At 38.7% G+C, this 20,653-nt stretch overlaps 1 protein-coding gene across 3 annotated transcripts in view; it reads right to left on the bottom strand.

The window, feature by feature from the left end:
• REPS2 (RALBP1 associated Eps domain containing 2) overlaps positions 1-20,653 on the bottom strand; it is a 215,782-nt gene that overhangs the window by 59,515 nt on the left and 135,614 nt on the right. For all 3 annotated transcript variants that reach the window (XM_037046289.1, XM_037046287.1, XM_037046288.1), the window contains exon 14: positions 4,153-4,214. In XM_037046289.1, the coding sequence (XP_036902184.1) occupies positions 4,153-4,214 (62 nt within the window). The remainder of the gene's footprint in view (positions 1-4,152; positions 4,215-20,653) is intronic.

Consider the following 20,653-nt stretch of genomic DNA (forward strand, 5'->3'; position numbering starts at 1 on the left):
ACATGAGCCTCAGTCTTTCCTTCTAAATGAAATGAAGGCAACATTTTATAAAAAGTTTTATGTAAGAAATCTGGCTTTGAAATAAAGCAGCATGCCCAGCATATTCCTGTGGGGTTCAGTACCGCCTTAAGGACGTGACTCTAGGCACATGCCAGTTAGATGAGAGATTAGCCATCTGTGTTTATGGCTAGTCCTTCACAACAGTACATACAGGACCTATGGCACAAAGTGACTAGCCCTTCCAGCAAGACCTTCCCATAGTGCCCTCTGAGACTGTTGACATCAGTCATCACAAGAAGCCCAAGATTCCCAGACCATTGTCGGGATCTGGGTTCTCGTCCTCATGGGATCTGAGTACACCCTTTAATCTGACCTCCCACTTCCCACCCTCCCCAACACAAGAAAACTTTCCACTGTGCCCTTGAATAACTCATGGAACAGTATCAACAAATCCCCTATATTCTCAGCTTCTTTACTGAGCAATCCTTCCTCTTCCGCAATATTTCCTCTTCAGTGCTTCTCAATCCTGGCTGCATTTCAGAATCACCTGGGGAGCTTCTTAAAGCTCCCAGTTCCTGGGCCTCATCCCACACCAATATCTCTGGGGGTGGGACCCAGACCTCAGTAGGCTTAAAGTCCCCAGATGAGTCCAGTGTGCACAAGGCTTAGTACCCATGGGCTACATGACACCCTGTGCTGGGTCTTCAGAGACTGCTCCCCAGAAAGAACTCTCCTCAGGAGGCCCTTCCTCTCCCACAGCTCTGGTACCAGCAGGACTGCAGTGAGCAGGCCACTTGGTTTTCTCACTGCCACCTCCAAATATTAAGTATCTCTCCCCTAAAATCTCACAGCTTCCAAATTCTGGTAAGTTCTTGGAACACATGACTTCTTTACATGCCTGTTTCTTTACATTTGTTTTTTCTCTACAGTAAAGCTCTGAATGTCTCAGTCACCTAAAAAGAAAAGTTCCCTTGTTTCTTTAAAACTCATTTCACTGGTCACCTCAGCCATTCCACAAAGTCCTCCTCTGTCTCTCTAAGCTTAAAAGTACTGATAAAATGCTCCTTCCACAGTGCTTTCATCTTATAGTGCCACTTTAGTACTCATCAGACTGCTGGTGAGGAACAGCTGCCATCATGTTCTGAGACAATAGTTGTATAAATAGGAACATTCTGAGTACATCAGTCTATGGGGAGCCCCAATTCATCAGATATGGTACTAATATAAAATTGAAAAGATTATGCTTTGTATCAAAAAACATTTTCCTTAGTAAAGATAATCACACTGAAGCTGCAGCTCTATCACAATTGCCATAAGAAAACTGGCATGATATCAACACCATTAAAGGGATTTACCTACTGAAGTACCAAACAGGCCCTTAGCAAAGAACCGACCTACATGACAAGCACCAACGCTGTAGATGGCAGGTATTTCACTCAGTTTATACGCACATAGTGAGCCAGTCAGTTCAACCAACTCTCATTTTAATACTGCTCCCTATGAAATAGTTAACCTTAATTACCTTTTAGTCATTTATGCTATGAATTAGTCTTTTTTTTGTTCAAGTGTGCCACCTCTTCTGAGCTAAACCAAAATACCATGCCCTGCTCTCTAGCCTGTCCACAGGAAAATGTGGGACCCCAACCATGTGATTCTTCATACAGTCACCGGGTCCTTCTTGATCTTACCTACAGTATGAAAAATAAAAAGATCTGGTTTTCTTAATACATTCCTTCTCCTAACGCCAGGGCCCCATTTGTATAACTTAATCCAGATGTTCATATCACAGTGGTGCTTGGTATAAGTAGAGGCCAGATAAACGGTATTTTATGCTGAAAACTTATACCTCATCTCTCTCACTTGATTACAGTAGAGATACACTTTTGGTGTATGTAGAAATGATCAAAATGTCCCTTTGTGTGCATAGCTACAAACACACAAACTCTTTTCTCTTACATACTTTAAACCTTCAAGTACATCACTGATGGGCCACATAGTTTTAAAAAGTGTTCCTTTCTAGAGAATAAAATGCTTTCTTCTTTATTATAATCTAGTTTTCCCCATTTAGCAAGTGAAATAACATACAAATTTTAAATCCAAGAATAATCCAAACACATTTTCTGTTAATCTCTTCTAAAAATTACTAATAAATATAATGATTTTAATTATACCTGGTAGAAACTAGGCTTCCTGGTTTCTACCCTAGGTACTACAGTTTAAGCCCCATAAAAGAAATCTCTGTAGTTAAGTACAGAGTAAGGCAAAAGGAGTTTACAGTTGTGAATACACAAAACAGAGTTTATTCATATATTACTGTTTCTTAATTGCTATATTATTTTCCATACAAACAACTGTAAACTACTTTTGCCCCACCCTGTAGTAGCTGGTATATACAATTTTTCCCAAAGTCAGGCAGATTGTCCATATATACAAAGGAACATTAAAAAAATTAACCTCGCAGAAGAATTTAGAGTGTTTAGTGGTAAAAATTATCTCATGAGAGAGAAAGCAAGAGGATGGTCACCTAAGTGAGGAGAAAAAGTTAAAGAGGTAACACCATCTATTTAGCAAAATTGCCATGCGGTACTGGAAATAGGAGACCTATGATTAAATTCAAGTTCTGGCAAAGAAAAAAAAGAAAGAATAGAAAAGTGAGGAAGAAAACACAATAAACTGAAAACAACAATTTGAAATCCCAAGCTAATGGGCAGTAAACTTTCTTTTTCACTTTCAGCTCTTCTAGAAAAAACTATTGGCATAAGATATAAAAATTTAACTTTAATCACATAATATAGAGATGAGGTGACAGATAAAAGAGGTTTGGAAATGTTCTTACCAATACCTTAAGACTGGTGTATAATAATGTTTCCTAACCACTAAGCCCTCCAGATATTAATAGGTATTTTATAAATAAAGAGATGAATGGTCACACAAGCTAGGAAATTGCCAGCTTTAACAAAATTGACCAGGTTTCTTTACTGTAGAACTTCAAAGCTTTTCATGGGCTCACATGCACTGGGAATCTCCCAGGGCAGGAATCTCCCAGCAGCTTGCAAACGTGTCTTACCACAGAGCCCTAGTAACGTCTCCCCAAAGATTGTTTTGTCACAAGTAGTTTGGGAAAGAGAAGAATACTCAAGTGCCCCATACAGGTGGTTAGGTGACTTTTTCTCAGGGCCAATATTCAGAATTGAATCCTACACAAAGACTAAAGACAATTGTGTGTTTATTATACAGGGCCTCCTCTTTTGAATGTGTGTATCCCACTTATACTGAAGGAAAAGTGGAGAGTGAGGGGAGAGAAGTGGCATGGGGCTTTCTGCCTGCATATCTTCCACACCTGTTTCTGTAGTCTAAGGTCTCCATAGTTAGACAGCTGAGCTGAAGGCTTGGGTTGAGCGCTGGACTCACTGTTTGCATGTGATGGGAAATCTGGTAGACAAAGAAGCAGTCTCATACATTAACAGTGACTTGAGAATTCCCAGTTCTCATCAGATCTTCCATCCTTAAACCCCAAAGCAGGCAGGAAGCCCACCTAAAGCAGCTCAGATGAGGACTGCTGATAGCAGCAGTGCATTTCACAACCAGGAAGTAACTATTGGCTCTTGCACAGCAGGAGAAAGATAAGGAGGCTGGTCACAAAGGCCCTTTCAGACAGGTCTTCCACTCATTCATCCAGGTGGCTCCCAGGCCCCAGTTTGAAAGCAGCAGCTGGCAGAATGCCCACTAATTTTGCTGTGACAAAGTCCAGGTTTATTGTTGGTGCAAATCCAGAGCCTCATCTCATCTAGGTGCTCCTTAAGGGGACATGGTGAAAGCCTCAATTACCAGTGCAATGGATCACTGTCTTCCTGTACACAGAGATACTCTCTGACTCCACCGATGGGGAGGGGAGAGACCTGTAAGAGATGAATAACCCTCTATGTCCAAGTATAAACTAGTGCACATTTACTTGGTTGCTTATTGAGGAAACTTTCCCTTTTCCACATGAGTTTAGGGGGACTGGTTGGATAAGAAGAAATTGAACTACTTTCTGCTCTCTTGGAAACCTGACTAGCCAGTTCTGTGGCAATCCAACCTTGCAAAGGAAGGACAGTGGTAAGACAACTTCTCTACTACCCAACAGTTAACAGAAATCAACATGTCTCCTACCTGTGATGGACAAGGTCTCGGAGGGAGCGCAGGTGGTGGGGGTAACAATCCTGACTTAGTAGCTGAAAAGAAAAACATATACTGTTAAGAACCACCAAAAACAAAACACCCTTCTACTTAACTAGAAACAGCAATAGCATTCAACATGTTTAAGTTTTTAAAATCCGTCTGGAGGCTTGCCCTAGCCACTGTGGCTCAGTTGGTTGGTACATCATCCCACAGACCAAAAATCGTGGGTTCAATTCCCAATCAGGGCACATACCAAGGTTGTGGGTTCAACCCCCAGTCCAGGCATGAATGAGAGGAAGCTGATGGATGTTTCTCTGTTTCTCTCTGCCTTTTTCTCCCTCCCTCTCAAAAAGCAATGAAAAAAATGTCCTTGGGTGAGGATAAAAATTAAACAAAATCCACCTGAAGGCTTAATATTTTTTTTAAAAAGAGTACATGCTTTTTCTAATCCTTTTCATTTTCATGCTACCCAAAATCCAAGTATTTATATAGGTAATATTTATATAAGCTGTTGTGATTAAGGTGTAAAATGGTAGAAAAAGACACCCTCTGATCAAAGAATCCAGCAGAGGAAAAACAGTGGATCACTCATTAGTCTGCTATTAACTTTTTAGTTTCAAATAATTTAGGTCCTTTTTTCTCACTAGCTTTGGCCCATTACACTGGTCATTGGCTTAGCAAGTAGGCTGCAGAAACTGAGAGCTGGAATCCCAATGAAGCAGCAATACTACTCTGTGAGTGAGTAGGTCCAGCAGCAGTAGGAGAGGCTGAAAGTGACAGACTAAAAATTACACTTATGGATTCCTCAAAGATCTCAATTTTCTGTTGTATCCCTAATTCTAATTATCATGGATAATTAAATTTGTTTCTAAAATAACCTGACTGGCCCATATGAAGGGTCTTTTGGAAGAAACTTTCGGTTGAATTTTTTTAAATTTTGTGAGATATAAAGGAAATTTCAGTTAAGCCAAAACTGTCTGAAGTGTAGCTTAATGAAAATAAACATCTGCTATTGATTTATAAAGTTCATAATCACAAAGAAATAAGGTTATTATCACATACCAGCAAGTTAGACCACATTTTTTTACAAACTCCTTAGAAAAGCGCAGTGTGCTCAATATAACTATACATAGTTTACTTGCATATCTGTAATGTGTGCCTTACAGATAAATCATAGCACTGTGCCATGAACACAGAAGTTTTTGCAAATCACTTTTAATTTGACCTAGCTAGATCGGACAAGCTAGAAGATGGAGTTAAGGGCTTTCCACAAAGGTAACTCAGTCATTTCATAGAGATTTTCATTCTGAGCCAGTGCACAAATATGGTCCAACTGTGGCCCCATAAATGGTTTGTCTCAATCTGTCTTTCACTAAAATTTATGAAATACATCAGTTGGTCAAAACTCCAGAGGTGATGAGACCTTAAACAGCCTTCAATAACAAAGCACATAGCAACGGAAAATGACAAAAAGCCTCAGGAATAGCCTTATCAGTACCCCTATGCTATACGTCCTCAGGGACTGGGCCTTTAAATTACAAGTTACTTTAAAAATAAAATGAAAATACAAACAAAATACCTATACCTGCTTATAAGGAAAAAGCCTTGTACCAGAATAAAGTATTTGTTCAAATAATCCTTTATTAACAAAAGAAGACTAAGAAATAATGCCATTTAATGAAATTGACTTCTGCTTCCAGTCAAGATGAAGTAACAGAGACCAGATTTACTCTCCCATTTGAAAGAGCCAAAATTAACATATTCTTAAATAATAAACAACAGTTTAAGACACTAAAACAAAACATATAAAACAGTTTTCAAGACACTCAGAAATCAGGCAACAAAAGACAGTGATCTCTGAGAGAGAAGAAAACAATCATGTGACTTACTGACCCTGCTTACTGCCCTGAGAGTTACTAGAAACAGGATCCACATCCAGATTCATGTCTAATTGCATTTTATCATTATTTAATTTAAAAACAAATATCCTATTTGGGTAAAAGATGATGTGAGGGTCTGTTTTTAAATATACATGTGAATAAAATTTTATCATCTACAAATAGTCACAATTTTGTTTCCTCTTTTCAGTTTTTTATTTTACTTACCTGGCTAAAACATCTACATAAAGTTGAATTACAATGGTGATAAGGCAAGGGTGTCAAACTCATTTTCACCGGGGCCCACATCAGCCTTGTGGTTGCCTTCAAAGGGCCGAATGTAATTTCAACTCCTTTTTTTTTATATATATAATTTTTTTATTTAATTCTTGTTCAAGTACAGCTTTCTGTTTTATATTCCCAACCCTGCCCGCCCCCCGCCCCATGCTCCCCGCCTCCCTCCCCTTTCCGCCCCCCACCCTTAGTTATTGTCCATGTGTCCTTTATACTTGTTCATGTGAGTCCATTCCCTTTTCCCCTATGATTCTCTCCCCTCTCCCCTTAATTTCAACTCCTTAACTATTAAGGAGTAGTTACATTTTTACAGTCCTAACATTTTTTTGGCCCTTTGAAGGCAACCACAAGGCTGATGTGCACCCCCACTCCCACACTGTGAAAATGAGTTTGACACCCCTGTGATAAGGGCATTCTTATCTTCCCGATTTCAAAGGTAAGGCTTTCACTATTTCACTATTAAATGTGGTATTTGCTTTAGGTTTGTTGTAGATACACTTTAATGGGCTATAAAAATTTCCATCTATTTTTATTTTGAGATCTTTTTCATGATAACTTGTTGAGTTTTAACCAAAGTTACATCTTTGGTTAACTTTTAACCAAAGTTACATCTCCATCCACTGAGACAATTTTTTCCTCATAATTTCTTGACATGATAAATTATATTATGAATTTTTTTAATACTAACCCACCCTTGAAGACCTCGGAAAATCCCAACTGATAGATTTAGCTGGCAACAATATCATTCAGGATTTTTGTAACTATATTTGTAAGCTTGACAGGTGAGTTTCCTTTCTCATCTGGTCCTCTGTTATACTTGGATTCAGCTGGAAAATGTTCCCCAACCTGTACTCTGGAATAGGTTGTATAAGATTGGAAATTTTTGTGGTTGGATAGCAGCAGCAAAGTATTTGGGCCTGAAGTTTTCTTTGAAACAAAACTTATAATGATTTCATTTTGTTATAGTATTATTCAAACTTTCTAATTCTTAAGTTAATTTTGATAAGTAATTTTCTATGTATTTATTCATTTTGCCTAAATTTTCACTTTTATGGTCATAAACTTGTTCATTAATGCCCTCTTATCATCTTAATTTCTGCATATATAATTTTATTTTCCTATCTCTAATTCTATTTGTGTTATCACTCTAGCTTTTCCTCATTAATTTTGCCATACATTTGTCAGTTTTATTACTCTTTTCAAAAAGCCAACTTTTAACTTTTTCTTTTTTATATTTTTTATTGTTGCTCAAGTATAGTTGTCTCCATTTTATCCTACCACTCTCCCCTGCCCCACCCACTCCCACCTCCCACCCTCAATCCTATCCCCCCCTTTGCCTTTCTCCATTAGTCCTTTATACATGTTCTTTGATGACCCTTCCTCGTCTTCCCCCCCGTTACCCCCCTCCCCTCCCTCTGGTTATTGGAAGACAAACAATCCAATTAAAAAATGGGCAATGGACTTGAACAGACACTTCTCCTAGCAGGACATACAGACAGCACAGAGACATATGAAAGGATGCTCAGTATCACTAGGCAGCAGAGAGATGCAACTTAAAACCATAATAAGACACCACCTTACACTGGTCAAAATGGCCTTCATAAGCAAATCAAGAAACGACTAGTGCTGGTGAGATTGTGGAGAAAGGGAACCCTAATGCACTGTTGGCAGGATTGCAGACTGGTACCACTGTAGAAAACAGTATGGAATTTCCTCAAAAAACTAAAGATGGAACTGCCTTTCAATCCAGTGATCCCACTGTTGGGATTATGCTCTAAGAATTCTGAAAGACCAATTCAAAAGAACCTATGCACCCCAATGTTCATAGCAGCATAATTTACAATAGCCAAGTGTTGGAAGCAACCTAAGTGCCCATCAGTAAATGAGTGGATCAAAAAATTATTGTACATTTAGACAATGGAATCCTATGCAGCAGAGAGAAAGAAGGAGCTCCTACCCTTTGTAGGAGAGGGTAAGACAACATGGCTGAAACTGGAGGACGTTATGCTAAGTAAAATAAGCCAGATGGTGAAAGACAAATACCATATGACTGATCCTATAATTGGAACCTAATCAACAAAACTAAGAAGCAAGCAAAATATAACCAGAGATTGAAATAAAGAACTGACAACTTTTAATGTTTTTGTGCCTGTGTATTGTATGTTTGGTTCTGTTTCATTAATGCCTGCTCATCTCTTTCCATTTACTTGCTTATCTTAATGGGCTTACCTTAATGGTCTTTTCCTGGCTTAAATTGGTTAATTACCTCATTAATTTCCATCTTTTCTCCTTTTACAACATAAGGGGTCATTTAGGGTTATAAATTTTCTTCCAGGTATCTCTTTAACAGCATCTCATAGGTTTTTATATGTGATGTGGTTTAGTTTTAAAATTTTCCTAATTTCACTTTAAATTTCTTTATGATGTTACCTTCTGTCTGATGTTAATCCTTTAGAATTTCCTTTATTGAGAGTCTATTAGTAACAAGAGTAATCAGTTTACTTAGCTGGAAAGTTTTTATTTTGCCCTCATTCTTGAAAGATAATTTTATTGGGAAAAGAATTCTACATTGACAGCTACCTTTTCCCAGCACATTGAAAGTAATATTTCACTGTCTTCCAGGCCCCATTACTGCTATCAAGAAGTCAGGTGTCAATAGAATCACTGTTTTGGGAGGGCTGGTAGTCTGTCTTCTCTCTGGTTGCTTTTAAGATCTCTTTGTTTTTGATATTTTGCAATACCAAATTTTACCCCATGTCTGCACTTATAGTTCTTCATCTGTTTTCCTTTCAGAACCTCTTCTTCTGGAGCTCTTAGTGTAACTGCACTGCATTCTAGATCATTTTCTAAGATCTACTGTCCAATTAACCATTTCCCTCTTTAACTATACTTACTATCCTATTAATCTTGTCTTTGAGTTTATTTCAATTACTAGATTTTTCATTTCTAGAAGTTCCATTTGATCTTTTTTCAAAATGGCTTTTTTAAAATTTAATCTTTATTGTATTACCATTTAGTGGCTTTTTTCATTTTCACAATTTCTTCACTATTTACTTTCTTCACATCCTTTTCTTCCAACATATTAAGTGTATTTACATAACATTCTGTGTCTGATAATTTCAAAATCTGAGGGTTTTAAATGTCTTACTGTTTTGTTGCTTCTGATTGTGTGCCATTTCCTGGATTGTGTGGCAACCTGTGATTCTGAACACATTCCTTGGAACTTTATCTGTTGTAATATTTTGGGACTTGGGTAGAAAATGGGTTTCCCATCTATTACTTCTGCCAAAAATCTGAAGGCATTATCAAACTGGAACCAGTTTAATCTAAAATATTGGCTTAATACTGTGTAGGATCCCTAGTTTCTGGTGTCTTGAGCTTTTGTTAAATGTCCTATAGGACATTCAGTATAGATAGTAGTTTGGATATTGGCAACTAATCTCACTCTTACCTCATTAATGCAACAGTGAAGAAGCTATTTAAATTCTCTTGTTTAAACTTTTTAAATTTGGAACTGGAAAGATAGTTGAGTGACTGAGTCAGCAGGAAAGAAAGCAGAGAGTAACTAATTTGTAATACAGAAGGCCACCAATTCTCAAAAAACTAATGACATCAAACTCCTCTAGAAGTAAGAATAAAATGAAGGGAACAATTAAAAAGTAAATTTACTGATAGAGAATCATATTTTCAATCCTTTGGGAAAAAGGCATAACTTGACAAGCCCCTTCTAGATCTTGTTCCAGCTATGCCTCATGCTATTTTTGGCTTCAAGATCCCTGCTCCAGTGGTTCTGCTGCTTGTAGTCGTCATTTCCTACTTTACCTTGATTCCTCAGAATATAGTAAGTGACCAACAAATATCTGAACTACATAAGAAAACACTATAGAATTATGTTCCATCTTCATATTTTTTTAAAAAACTGATTGAAACAGTTTAGGAGCAGTTACATCCTAAGGTTTTTCTCCCACAGTCTGCACGTTTTTCAGCATGTTTCCCACTCCAGTAAAAAACTAGAAATATATTCTTCTCCAGGAAGAACACCAGACCCAGATGAAGGCATAAGGGTTATACTGAAAACAAGAGGATTAGTAAACATATGTCTTCTGGATGCTGAGACTCTTCCAGCCCTCCTCCTCTCTGTTTCCAGACTGTTACATCCAGAGAGTAAAAGAATGTGTTCCAGGGTACTAGACCAATCAAGAAGGAAGATCTAGATACCAATATCAAGAGATCTCAAACAAGATGCCCAAGCAATATCATATTACCCTGAAACCCACAGTGTAATCCCATCCATTTATTTTTTTATTCCAGTCAGCTTTTTAGCCCCACTTCTTAAATATAAGCATATGAGGAAGTATTCCCAGATACCTGCAAAAGAGTTTCTAATCTCAGATAGGGCAATAAAAAATAGGACAAAATAACCTCAAAGAAACATTAAATGCATATTATTAATACAGTCAGAATGATTTTTCAGTTTATTCCAGAAATATTTAAAAATTTACTATGTGCTGACTTCCACAAGATGGAAGAATAGGTGGAAACACTGTGCCTTCTCCCACAACCAAGTTTGAATACAACAAAGGCTTGGAGAACAAAGACACAGCCAAAGAACAGAAAATTGAATTATACGGAAATCTGACAACAACTAACCATTCAACCAGGACGGTAAGAGGGGCGGAGCCAGGGGCAGAGCCAGGGGCGGAGCAGGGTCCGGCAGAAAGGATCCCCAGACCTAGGCGCGCAAGTAGCCCCGACCCAGTCAGGGTGTGGGGCAGACTGACCGCGGTCGCACATTGTACACAGTGAGACGGACCATGCAGGCCCCAGCGGGCGAACCCAGTGGAGGGCTATCGGCAGTGGCACACTCGCGTGCAGTAGGACAAAATGCAAGGACCCAGGTGACAGTGGCAGCTGCGGCACCGGCCACCTATAGGGGCCGAAGCGGGAGGCAGCAGACGGGACACCATTGTTCCTCTTTGACCCCACCCCCAGATACAGCGTCACAACCCAGCAACTGAGTTGCCCTGCTCTGGTGAACACCTAGGGCTCCGATCCTGATACATAAGAGGCACAAACAGCCCAAAAGATGGCACAAGAAGAACTCAAAGTCCCAGAGCCAATAACTCTAAGTGACCAAGAGATTGCCAGCCTCAGAAGCACAGCTCAAGACACTGTTTATCAGGATGCTCACAGAACAGGTTGTTTATAGTCACAAATTAGAGGAACATATGAAGGCTAAACTAATTGAAATGAAGGGAGATGTTCAGGAAACCAATAGAGGTGGAAAGGAAACTGGGACTCAAATCAATGGAATGGACCAGAAGGAAGAACAAAACATCCCACCAGAAAGGAATGAAGAAATGAGAATTCAAAACAATGAGGAGAGGCTTAGGAACCTCCAGGACATCTTTAAACGTTCCAACATCCGGATTATAGGGGTACCAGAAGGGGGAAAGAAACAGCCACGAGTGGAAAACTTATTTGAACAAATAATAAAGGAGAACTTCCCCAGTCTGGCAAAGGACATAGACTTCCAGGAAATCCAGGAAGCTCAGAGAGTCCCAAAGAAGTTGGACCCAAGAAGGAACACACCAAGGCACATCATAATTACATTAGCCAAGACCAAAATGAAGGAGAGAATCCTAGAAGCAGCAAGAGATAAGAGGACAGTCACCTATAAAGGAGTTCCCATTAGACTGTCAGGGGATTTCTCAAGAGACCTTACAGGCAAGAAGGGGCTGGAAAGAAGCATTCCAAGTCATGAAATCCAAAGACCTACAGCTAAGATTGCTTTATCCAGCAAAACTTTCATTTAGAATGGAAGGACAGATAAAGTGCTTCTCAGATAAGGTCAAGTTCAAGGAGTTCATCATCACCAAGCTTTTATACTATGAAATGCTAAAGGGACTTATATAAGAAAAAGAAGATGAAAAATATGAACAGTGAAAGGACAGCAAACTCACAGTTATCAACAACCACACCTAAAACAAAAGCAAACCAAGAGGACAGCTAGATCAGGAGTGGAACCATAGAAATGAAGAACACATGGAGGGTTAGCAACAGGGGAGAGGGAGGAGGAGAAGGGGGGAGAAGGTACAAAAAATAGCATAGAGAGTAGGTAGAAAATAGATAGGGGGGAGGGCAAGAATAGTGGGGGAAATATAGAATCCAAAGAACTTGAGACACGTGGTTATAAACTAAGGGGGGGAGAATGGTGGGGGAGGGAGTGTGCGGGTGGAGGGGAATGAAGGAGGGGAATAGAACAACTGTAATGGTATAATCAATAAAATATATTTTAAAAAAGATAAATAAAATCTTATAAATAAATACATAAATAAATAAATAAATAAATAAATAAATATATCCTTACAAATTTAAAAAAAAATTTACTATGTGCTAGACACTGTTTGAGGTGCTGGTAAAAATACCAATGGGAAAAAATAGGAAAAAAAATCTCTACCCTCATGAAACTTATATTCCACTGAGAAGACAGATAGTAGGGTCAGAGTTAGAGATGGAATTTTAAATAGAGTCATCAGGGAACATGTTGAGAGATACATGTTATTTGCAAAGATTAAATAATGGGATACTACTGAAAAAAGAACATTCAAAAAATTAAAAAGAGAACTTGGAAATTAAAAACATGATAGCAAAAAGGGAAAGCTTAAGCAAGTAGAGTAATATCCAAATAAAAATTCCACAAAGAGGTGACTTCCAGCCAAGATGGAAGTGTAGGTGGAAAAACTGTGTCTCCTCACACAACCAAAATTAAAGACAACAAAGATTTAGAAACAAAAACACAACCAGAACAGACAGAAAGTTGAACTGTATGGAAGTCCAACAACCATTTAACCAGACCAGTAAGAGGGGCGGCGGCAGCGGCCGGTGGAGAGGGATCACAGCAGGAAAAGGCAGTGGCAGCCAGACCCAGGAGTGCAGGCAGCACAGGGCTGACCATAGTCACACATTCACATGCAAATAAACTAGGCAAAAACGGGTAGCAAGACAGACCACACAGCCCAGGGCCCCAGTAACAAGAAATAAAGACTAAAAGCATTGATTGAAAAGGTGCCAGCTTGTGGGAAGCTGCAGAGGGGACTGAAATCTGAGAGAGCACAGAATACGCGCCATTGCTCCCTCTCGGACCCCTCCCACACATATGGCATCACAACCCAGTGACGTGGGTTACTGCACCCTGGTGAACACGTAAGGCTCCGCCCCTCATATGTAACAGGCGTGAACAGACCAAAACATTATGGCTCAAGAAGAAGAACAGCTCAAGGCTCCAGAGCCAATACTTCTAAGCAACAAGGGGATAGCCAACCTATCAGATGCATAGTTCAAAGTACTAGTGATCAGGATGTTCACAGAACTGGTTGATTTTGGTCACGAATTAGATGAAAAAATGAAGGATACTCTAAGTGAAATGAAGGAAAATGCACAGGGATCCAATAGTGATGGAAAGGAAACTAGAACTCAAATCAAGGGAGTAGACCAGGAGGAAGAAAAAAATGACCAAACAGAAAAAGATGTAGAAATAAGAATTCAAAAAAATGAGGAGAGGCTTAGGAACCTCCAGGGCATCTTTAAACGTTCCAACATCTGAATTATAGGGGTACCAGAAGGGGAAGAGGAACAGCAACAAATGGAAAACTTATTTGAACAAATAATCAAGGAAAACTTCCCCAATCTGGCAAAGGAAATAGATTTCTAGGAAGCACAGGAAGCTCAGAGAGTCCCCAAGAAGATGGACACAAGGCGGAGCACACCAAGGCACGTCATAATTACATTAGCCAAGATTAAAATGAAGGAGAGAATCCTAGAAGCAGCAAGAGATAAGGGGACAGTCACCTACAAAGAAGTTCCCATCAGCCCTGGCTGGTGTAGCTCAGTGGATTGAGTGCGGGCCTGTGAACCACACAATCGCGGTTTGATTCCCAGTCACGGCACATGCCTGGGTTGCAGGCCAGTTCCCAGCAGAGGACACACGAGAGGCAACCACACATTGATATTTCTCTCCTTCTCTCTTTCCCTTTCCCTCTAAAGATAAATAAATATTTTAAAAAAAGAAGTTCCCATCAAACTGTCAGCGGATTTCTCAAAAGAGACCTTACAGGAAAGAAGGAGCTGGAAAGAAGTATTCCAAGTCATGAAATCCAAAAACCTACATCCAAGATTGCTCTATCCAGCAAAGCTTTCATTTAGAATAGAAGGGCAGATAAAGTGCTTCTCAGATAAGGTCAAGTTTAAGGAGTTCATCATCACCAAGCCCTTACTATATGAAATGTTAAAGGGACTTGTCTAAGAAAAAGATGAAAAATATGAACAGTGAATGGACAGCAAACTCACAGTTATTAACAACCACACCTAAAACAAAAGCAAACTAAGAGGACAGCTAGATCAGGAGTGGAACCATAAAAATGGAGACCACATAGAGGGTTAGCAACAGGGGAGTGGGAGGAGGAGAAGAGGAGGAGAAGGTACAGAGAATAAGTAGCATAGATGGTAGGTAGAAAATAGACGGGGAGGGCAAGAATAGTATGGGAAATATAGAATCTAAGAAACTTGTGACACATGGACATAAACTAAAGGGGGGAATGGTGGGGGAGGGGTGTGCAGGGTGGAGTGGAACGAAGGGGGGAAATGGGACAACTATAATGGCATAATCAATAAAATATATTAAAAAGAAAAAAATTTAACTCAAAGGATTGAATTTTAAAAAACAAGAAAAAAGAAAAGAATGTACACCTTAATGCCAAGTGAAATTGAAAAAATACTTTAGCTAAATAATCTAGTGTACACACACAAAAGATGACAATGTATCTGTTCATAGTAACAGCTGCTTTCCTGTTAAGAGCACAGAAGGAAAGAAGAGAGGGGAGAAGAACACTTTTTCCACAGACATTAAAAGCCATCACACTTGTGAAACAATTTCAGCTTTAATAATATCTTACAGTTAATAAGGTGAGACGCCAGATATCAGCATGGCTTTGTCAAATTAAAAATTTTATAAATGTAATCATGGAAAAAATAATACATACCCAAATCCTGAAAGAAGAGTTTAAAAGTTCAGGAAAGAAACTGCCATTTAATCCTAAATTCCAAAAACAGTAATCATTTCCAGTGTTTATTAAACCTGTTGAAAGATGTGCATTTTCTGACACTGATTTGCTAAATCTCAGTTACTTGCTCTGTTCATCCAAAACTCTAACCCCTAAAGATATTTATCCTCTTACTTCATTATGCTTAAAAATTTCCATGTAAAATATTATTCATAGATATTATGGTCTACTTACTAATTTCCTTCAGATTTTTACAAAGCCCCAAATCAATGACTAAATGAAAACATGTTCTAACTTACTGAGTGGAAATAAAGCAGCAGATGTGGCAATTGAAAGCTTCAAGGAACAGAAAGCCAATTCTTCAGGGGAGTGAAACTTGGAATAATTTCAACTGTGGAAAAAGGCTCCCACCCTCCCAAACTTGGAATATTTTATGAAGAAAATAAAAGCATTCAAATGCCAAAGGAAAAAAAAAACATTTAAAGGATGGAAAATGTTGAAAGAAGCCTGCCAGTGGGACCTACACTTTTAAGTATCAATCAAGTAGAGAGCCATATGCAAAGCTTCAAGGATTTCATCAGCAAGGACCATTCTTCTTTTTGGCAAGTTCATAAAAATGGCTATTTCTTTGTAACAAAAATCACTCTTTCTCTCCTTTTTAATCACAAAAGCATGTGAGAACCTATGCGTATGATGGTTTCATCTGTCATACACACCTATGTACATGATAAAATGTTTGCCAGAACTACCTTTCCAACAATACATGTCTCGATCCCCTGGTGATGCCCCACTTACCCCCCAAAATACAAGTTCATTCAATTCTCTATTAAACAGAACACTTTTTTCACCAGTTAAAAGAGATGAACTTACACATGCCTTGAAAATATTCAAATATCAATGACTGAGATTGGAAAAGTACTAAGATAAAATTCATTAATTCAATTCTTTAATGTTACAGATGAGAAAATTAAGGCCCAGAAAAGTAAGATGATATTACCAAGGTTATAAGGCTATTATGATCAGGCAGCAATCAATATAACATTTTCAACCTACTGGACAGGTAGTAGTAAGGAGCAGAAAGGGCACTGAGATGGAGGATAAGCAGCTGGACAGGAGTTATTCTATACCCAGGGAATAAACATGTCAGAAGGCTGAAAAACATGAAAGTACTGCAACTTGAAGGAACTTAAATGCTTCTGAATATACCTGCCCCACAAACTCAGATAAATAAGATGCTAGACATTATCTATAATGTGCCACTGTAACACATATTTAGCCATCAGAGTCATGTAATCATGTCTTTATAAGACTATGTATGATTCCCCTACTTTAAAAAACATTCCATGTAGTACTGGCATAAGACCATACATGTCAACAGAAGAGAATGGACTGCAGAAATAAACCCTTTATTCACAATCAAGTAATTTTCAACAAAGGTGTCAAGGCAATTCAGTAGGGAAAGAAGACTATTTTTCCATAAGTAGTGCTGTGACAACTGGATATCCACATATAAAGAGGTGACCTCAGACCCTTACCACACACTATATATAAGAATTAAATCAAAATGTATTAAAGACATAAATGTAAGAAAAAAATTATAATACTTTTAGAATAGGAGAAAGTCTTCAAGACCTTCAGGTTAGGCAAAGATTTCTTAGATAAGATGCCAAAAGCATGATCCAAACAGGAAAAAATCCTGGTAAATTACACTTCATCAACATTCAAAATTTTGTGCTTCAAAAGATACCATTAAGAAAATAAAAAGACGAGACTTCCGCCAAGATGGAAGCATAGGTGGAAACACTGTGCCTTCTCCCACAACCAAGTCTGAATACAACAAAGGTTTGGAGAAACAAAGACACAACCAAAGGACAGAAAATTGAATTATACGGAAGTCCGACTACATCTAACCTTTCAACGGGGACGACAACGTCACAACCCAGCGACTGAGTTGCCCTGTTCTAGTGAACACTTTAGGGCTCTGATCCTGCTATGGAACAGGCACGAACAGCCCAAAAGATGGTGCAAGAAGAACTCAAAGTCCCAGAGCCAATAACTCTAAGCGACCAAGAAACTGCCAGCCTCTCAGAAGCACAATTCAAGACACTATTTATCAGGATGCTCACAGAACTGGTAGATTATAGTCACAAATTAGAGGAACAAAGTCACAAATTAGAGGAACATATGAAGGCTAAACTAATTGAAATGAAGGGAGATGCACAGGAAACCAATAGTGATGGAAAGGAAACGGGGACTCAAATCAATGGAATGGACCAGAAGGAAGAACAAAACATCCCACCAGAAAGGAATGAAGAAATGAGAATTCAAAAAAATGAGGAGAGGCTTAGGAACCTCCAGGACATCTTTAAACGTTCCAACATCCGAATTATAGGGGTACCAGAAGGGGGAAAGAAACAGCCACGAGTGGAAAACGTATTTGAACAAATAATAAAGGAGAACTTCCCCAGTCTGGCAAAGGAAATAGACTTCCAGGAAATCCAGGAAGCTCAGAGAGTGCCAAAGAAGTTGGACCCAAGAAGGAACACACCAAGGCACATCATAATTACATTAGCCAAGACCAAAATGAAGGAGAGAATCCTAGAAGCATCAAGGGATAAGGGGACAGTCACCTACAAAGGAGTACCCATCAGACTGTCAGCGGATTTCTCAAAAGAGACCTTACAGGCAAGAAGGGGCTGGAAAGAAGTATTCCAAGTCATGAAATCCAAAGACCTACAGCCAAGATTGCTTTATCCAGCAAAACTTTCATTTAGAATGGAAGGACAGATAAAGTGCTTCTCAGATAAGGTCAAGTTCAAGGAGTTCATCATCACCAAGCCCTTATTCTATGAAATGCTAAAGGGACTTATATAAGAAAAAGAAGATGAAAAATATGAACAGTGAAAGGACAGCAAACTCACAGTTATTAACAACCACACCTAAACCAAAAGCAAACCAAGAGGACAGCTAGATCAGGAGTGGAACCATAGAAATGAAGAACACATGGAGGGTTAGAAACAGGGGGGTGGGAGGGGGAGAAGGGGGGAGAAGGTACAGAAAATAGCATAGAGGGTAGGTAGAAAATAGATAGGGGGGAGGGGGAGAATAGTGGGGGAAATATAGAATCCAAAGAACGTGAGACACGTGGTTATAAACTAAGGGGGGGAGAATGGTGGAGGAGGGAGTGTGCGGGTGGAGGGGAATGAAGGGGGGGAATAGAACAACTGTAATGGTATAATCAATAAAATATATTTAAAAAATAAAATAAAAAGACAAGTTACAACCTGGGAAAACATATTTGCAAATCATGTATGTGGTAAAGGACACTGGTTATAAGGATGCTCAAGGAACTTAGTGGGAACCCCAAAAGCATAAAAAATCTAGTCAGAAACAAAGGATATACTAATTGAAGTAAAGAACAATTTACAGGGAAACACTACAGTAGAATGGATGTAGCCCAAAACTGAATCAATAATTTGGAATGTAAGGAAGCAAAAAACAACCCATCGGAACAACAAGATAAAAAAAGAATCCAAAAAAATGAGGACAGTGTAAGCAGCCTCTGGGACAACTTCAAGAGGTCCAACATTCACATCACAGAGGTTCCAGAAGGAGAAGAAAAAGCAAGATATTAGAAATCTATTTGAGAAAATAATCAAAGAAACCTTCCCTAATTTGGTGAAGGAAATAAACATGCAAGTCTAGGAAGCACAGAGTTCCAAACAAGATGGATGCAAAGAGGCCCACTCCAAGACACATCATAATTAAAATGCCAAAGGTTAAAGATAAAGAGAGAATCTTAAAAGGAGTAAGAGAAAAGCAGTTAGTTACCAACAGGGAAGTTCCCCTAAGACTTTCAGCTGATTTCTCAAAAGAAACTTTGCAGGATAGAAGGGATTGGCAAAAATTATTCAAAGTCATGAAAAGCAAGGACCTACAGACAACATTGCTCTACCCAGCAAAGCAATTGTTTATAATCAAAAGGCAGATAAAGATCTTCCCAGACAAGAAAAAACTAATGGAGTTCATTATCACCAAACCATTATTATTTGAAATGTTAAAGAGACTTATTTAAGAAAAAGAAGATCAAAACTATGAATAATAAAATGGCAATAAATACATATCAATAACTGATTCTAAAAAACAAGCTAAGCAAACAAGAACAGAGACAGAATCATGGATCTATGGAGAATATTTTAAAATATTTTATTTATTTACTTTTAGAGAGAGGGAAAGGGAGGGAAAAGAGAGGGAGAGAAACATCAATGTGTGATTGGCTCTCACCCTCCCTGCACTGGGGACCTGGCCCACACAACCCAGGCATGTGCCCTAACTGGGAATTGAACTGGTGACCCTTTGGTTCACAGGCCAATGCTCAATCCACTGAGCCACACCACCCAGGGATAGAGCATTTTAATGGTTGACAGATGGTAGGGTATGTAAGGGAATGGGTGAAGAGGAGGGGATTAAGAAGTACAAATAGGTAGTTACAGAATAGCCATAAGGATGTAAAATACAGTATAGGAAATGGAGTAACCAAAGAACTTATATATGTGACCCATGGGTATGAAAAATGGTGTGGGAATTTCCTGAGGGAGTAGGGGGTGCTGGGTGGAGGTGGGCAAAGAGGAAAAAATTAGGACAACTGTAATAGCAAAATCAGTAAAATGTAATTTTTTTAAAAGCCAAGGGCAGAAGAAAAGTATAATTAATCATATGGGAAGGAAAATACAGATGAAGGAAGATGGGCCACAGTTGATCATTGTTGAAGCCAAGGGTTGGGTATACTATTTCTTTTATTTTTATATATATTTAAATTTTTATAACAATTTTTATCATTAAAAAAGAAACATATATTCCTAAAATTCCTAAGTATCTATGAAGACAAGACTTTCTTTCCTGTCTCCCTGAAGTATTTCAGGAAAATCCGCCCAACTGTTATCATGTGGGAGAGAACACAGGAAAACAATATTAGTTACTTACATAAAGAGGGCACTGTATTTATTCTTTAATATATATTTTTAATCCTCACCGAGGATATATTTATTGATTCCAGAGACAGAGGAAGGGAGACAGAGAGAAAAAGAAAGAGACACATAAGTATAGGAGAAACACTGATTGCTTACCTCCCTTATGCACCCCAACCAGGGACGAACCTGCAACCTAGATATGTGCAGTAACTGGGAATTGAGTCCACAACATTTCTGTTTACAGGATGATGCTCCAATCAACTGAGTCACATCTGCCAGGGCCTTTAAT

Source organism: Sturnira hondurensis, unplaced genomic scaffold (assembly GCF_014824575.4).
Source record: "Sturnira hondurensis isolate 20B ecotype Veracruz unplaced genomic scaffold, ASM1482457v3 Scaffold0005220, whole genome shotgun sequence".
Lineage (NCBI taxonomy): Eukaryota > Metazoa > Chordata > Mammalia > Chiroptera > Phyllostomidae > Sturnira > Sturnira hondurensis.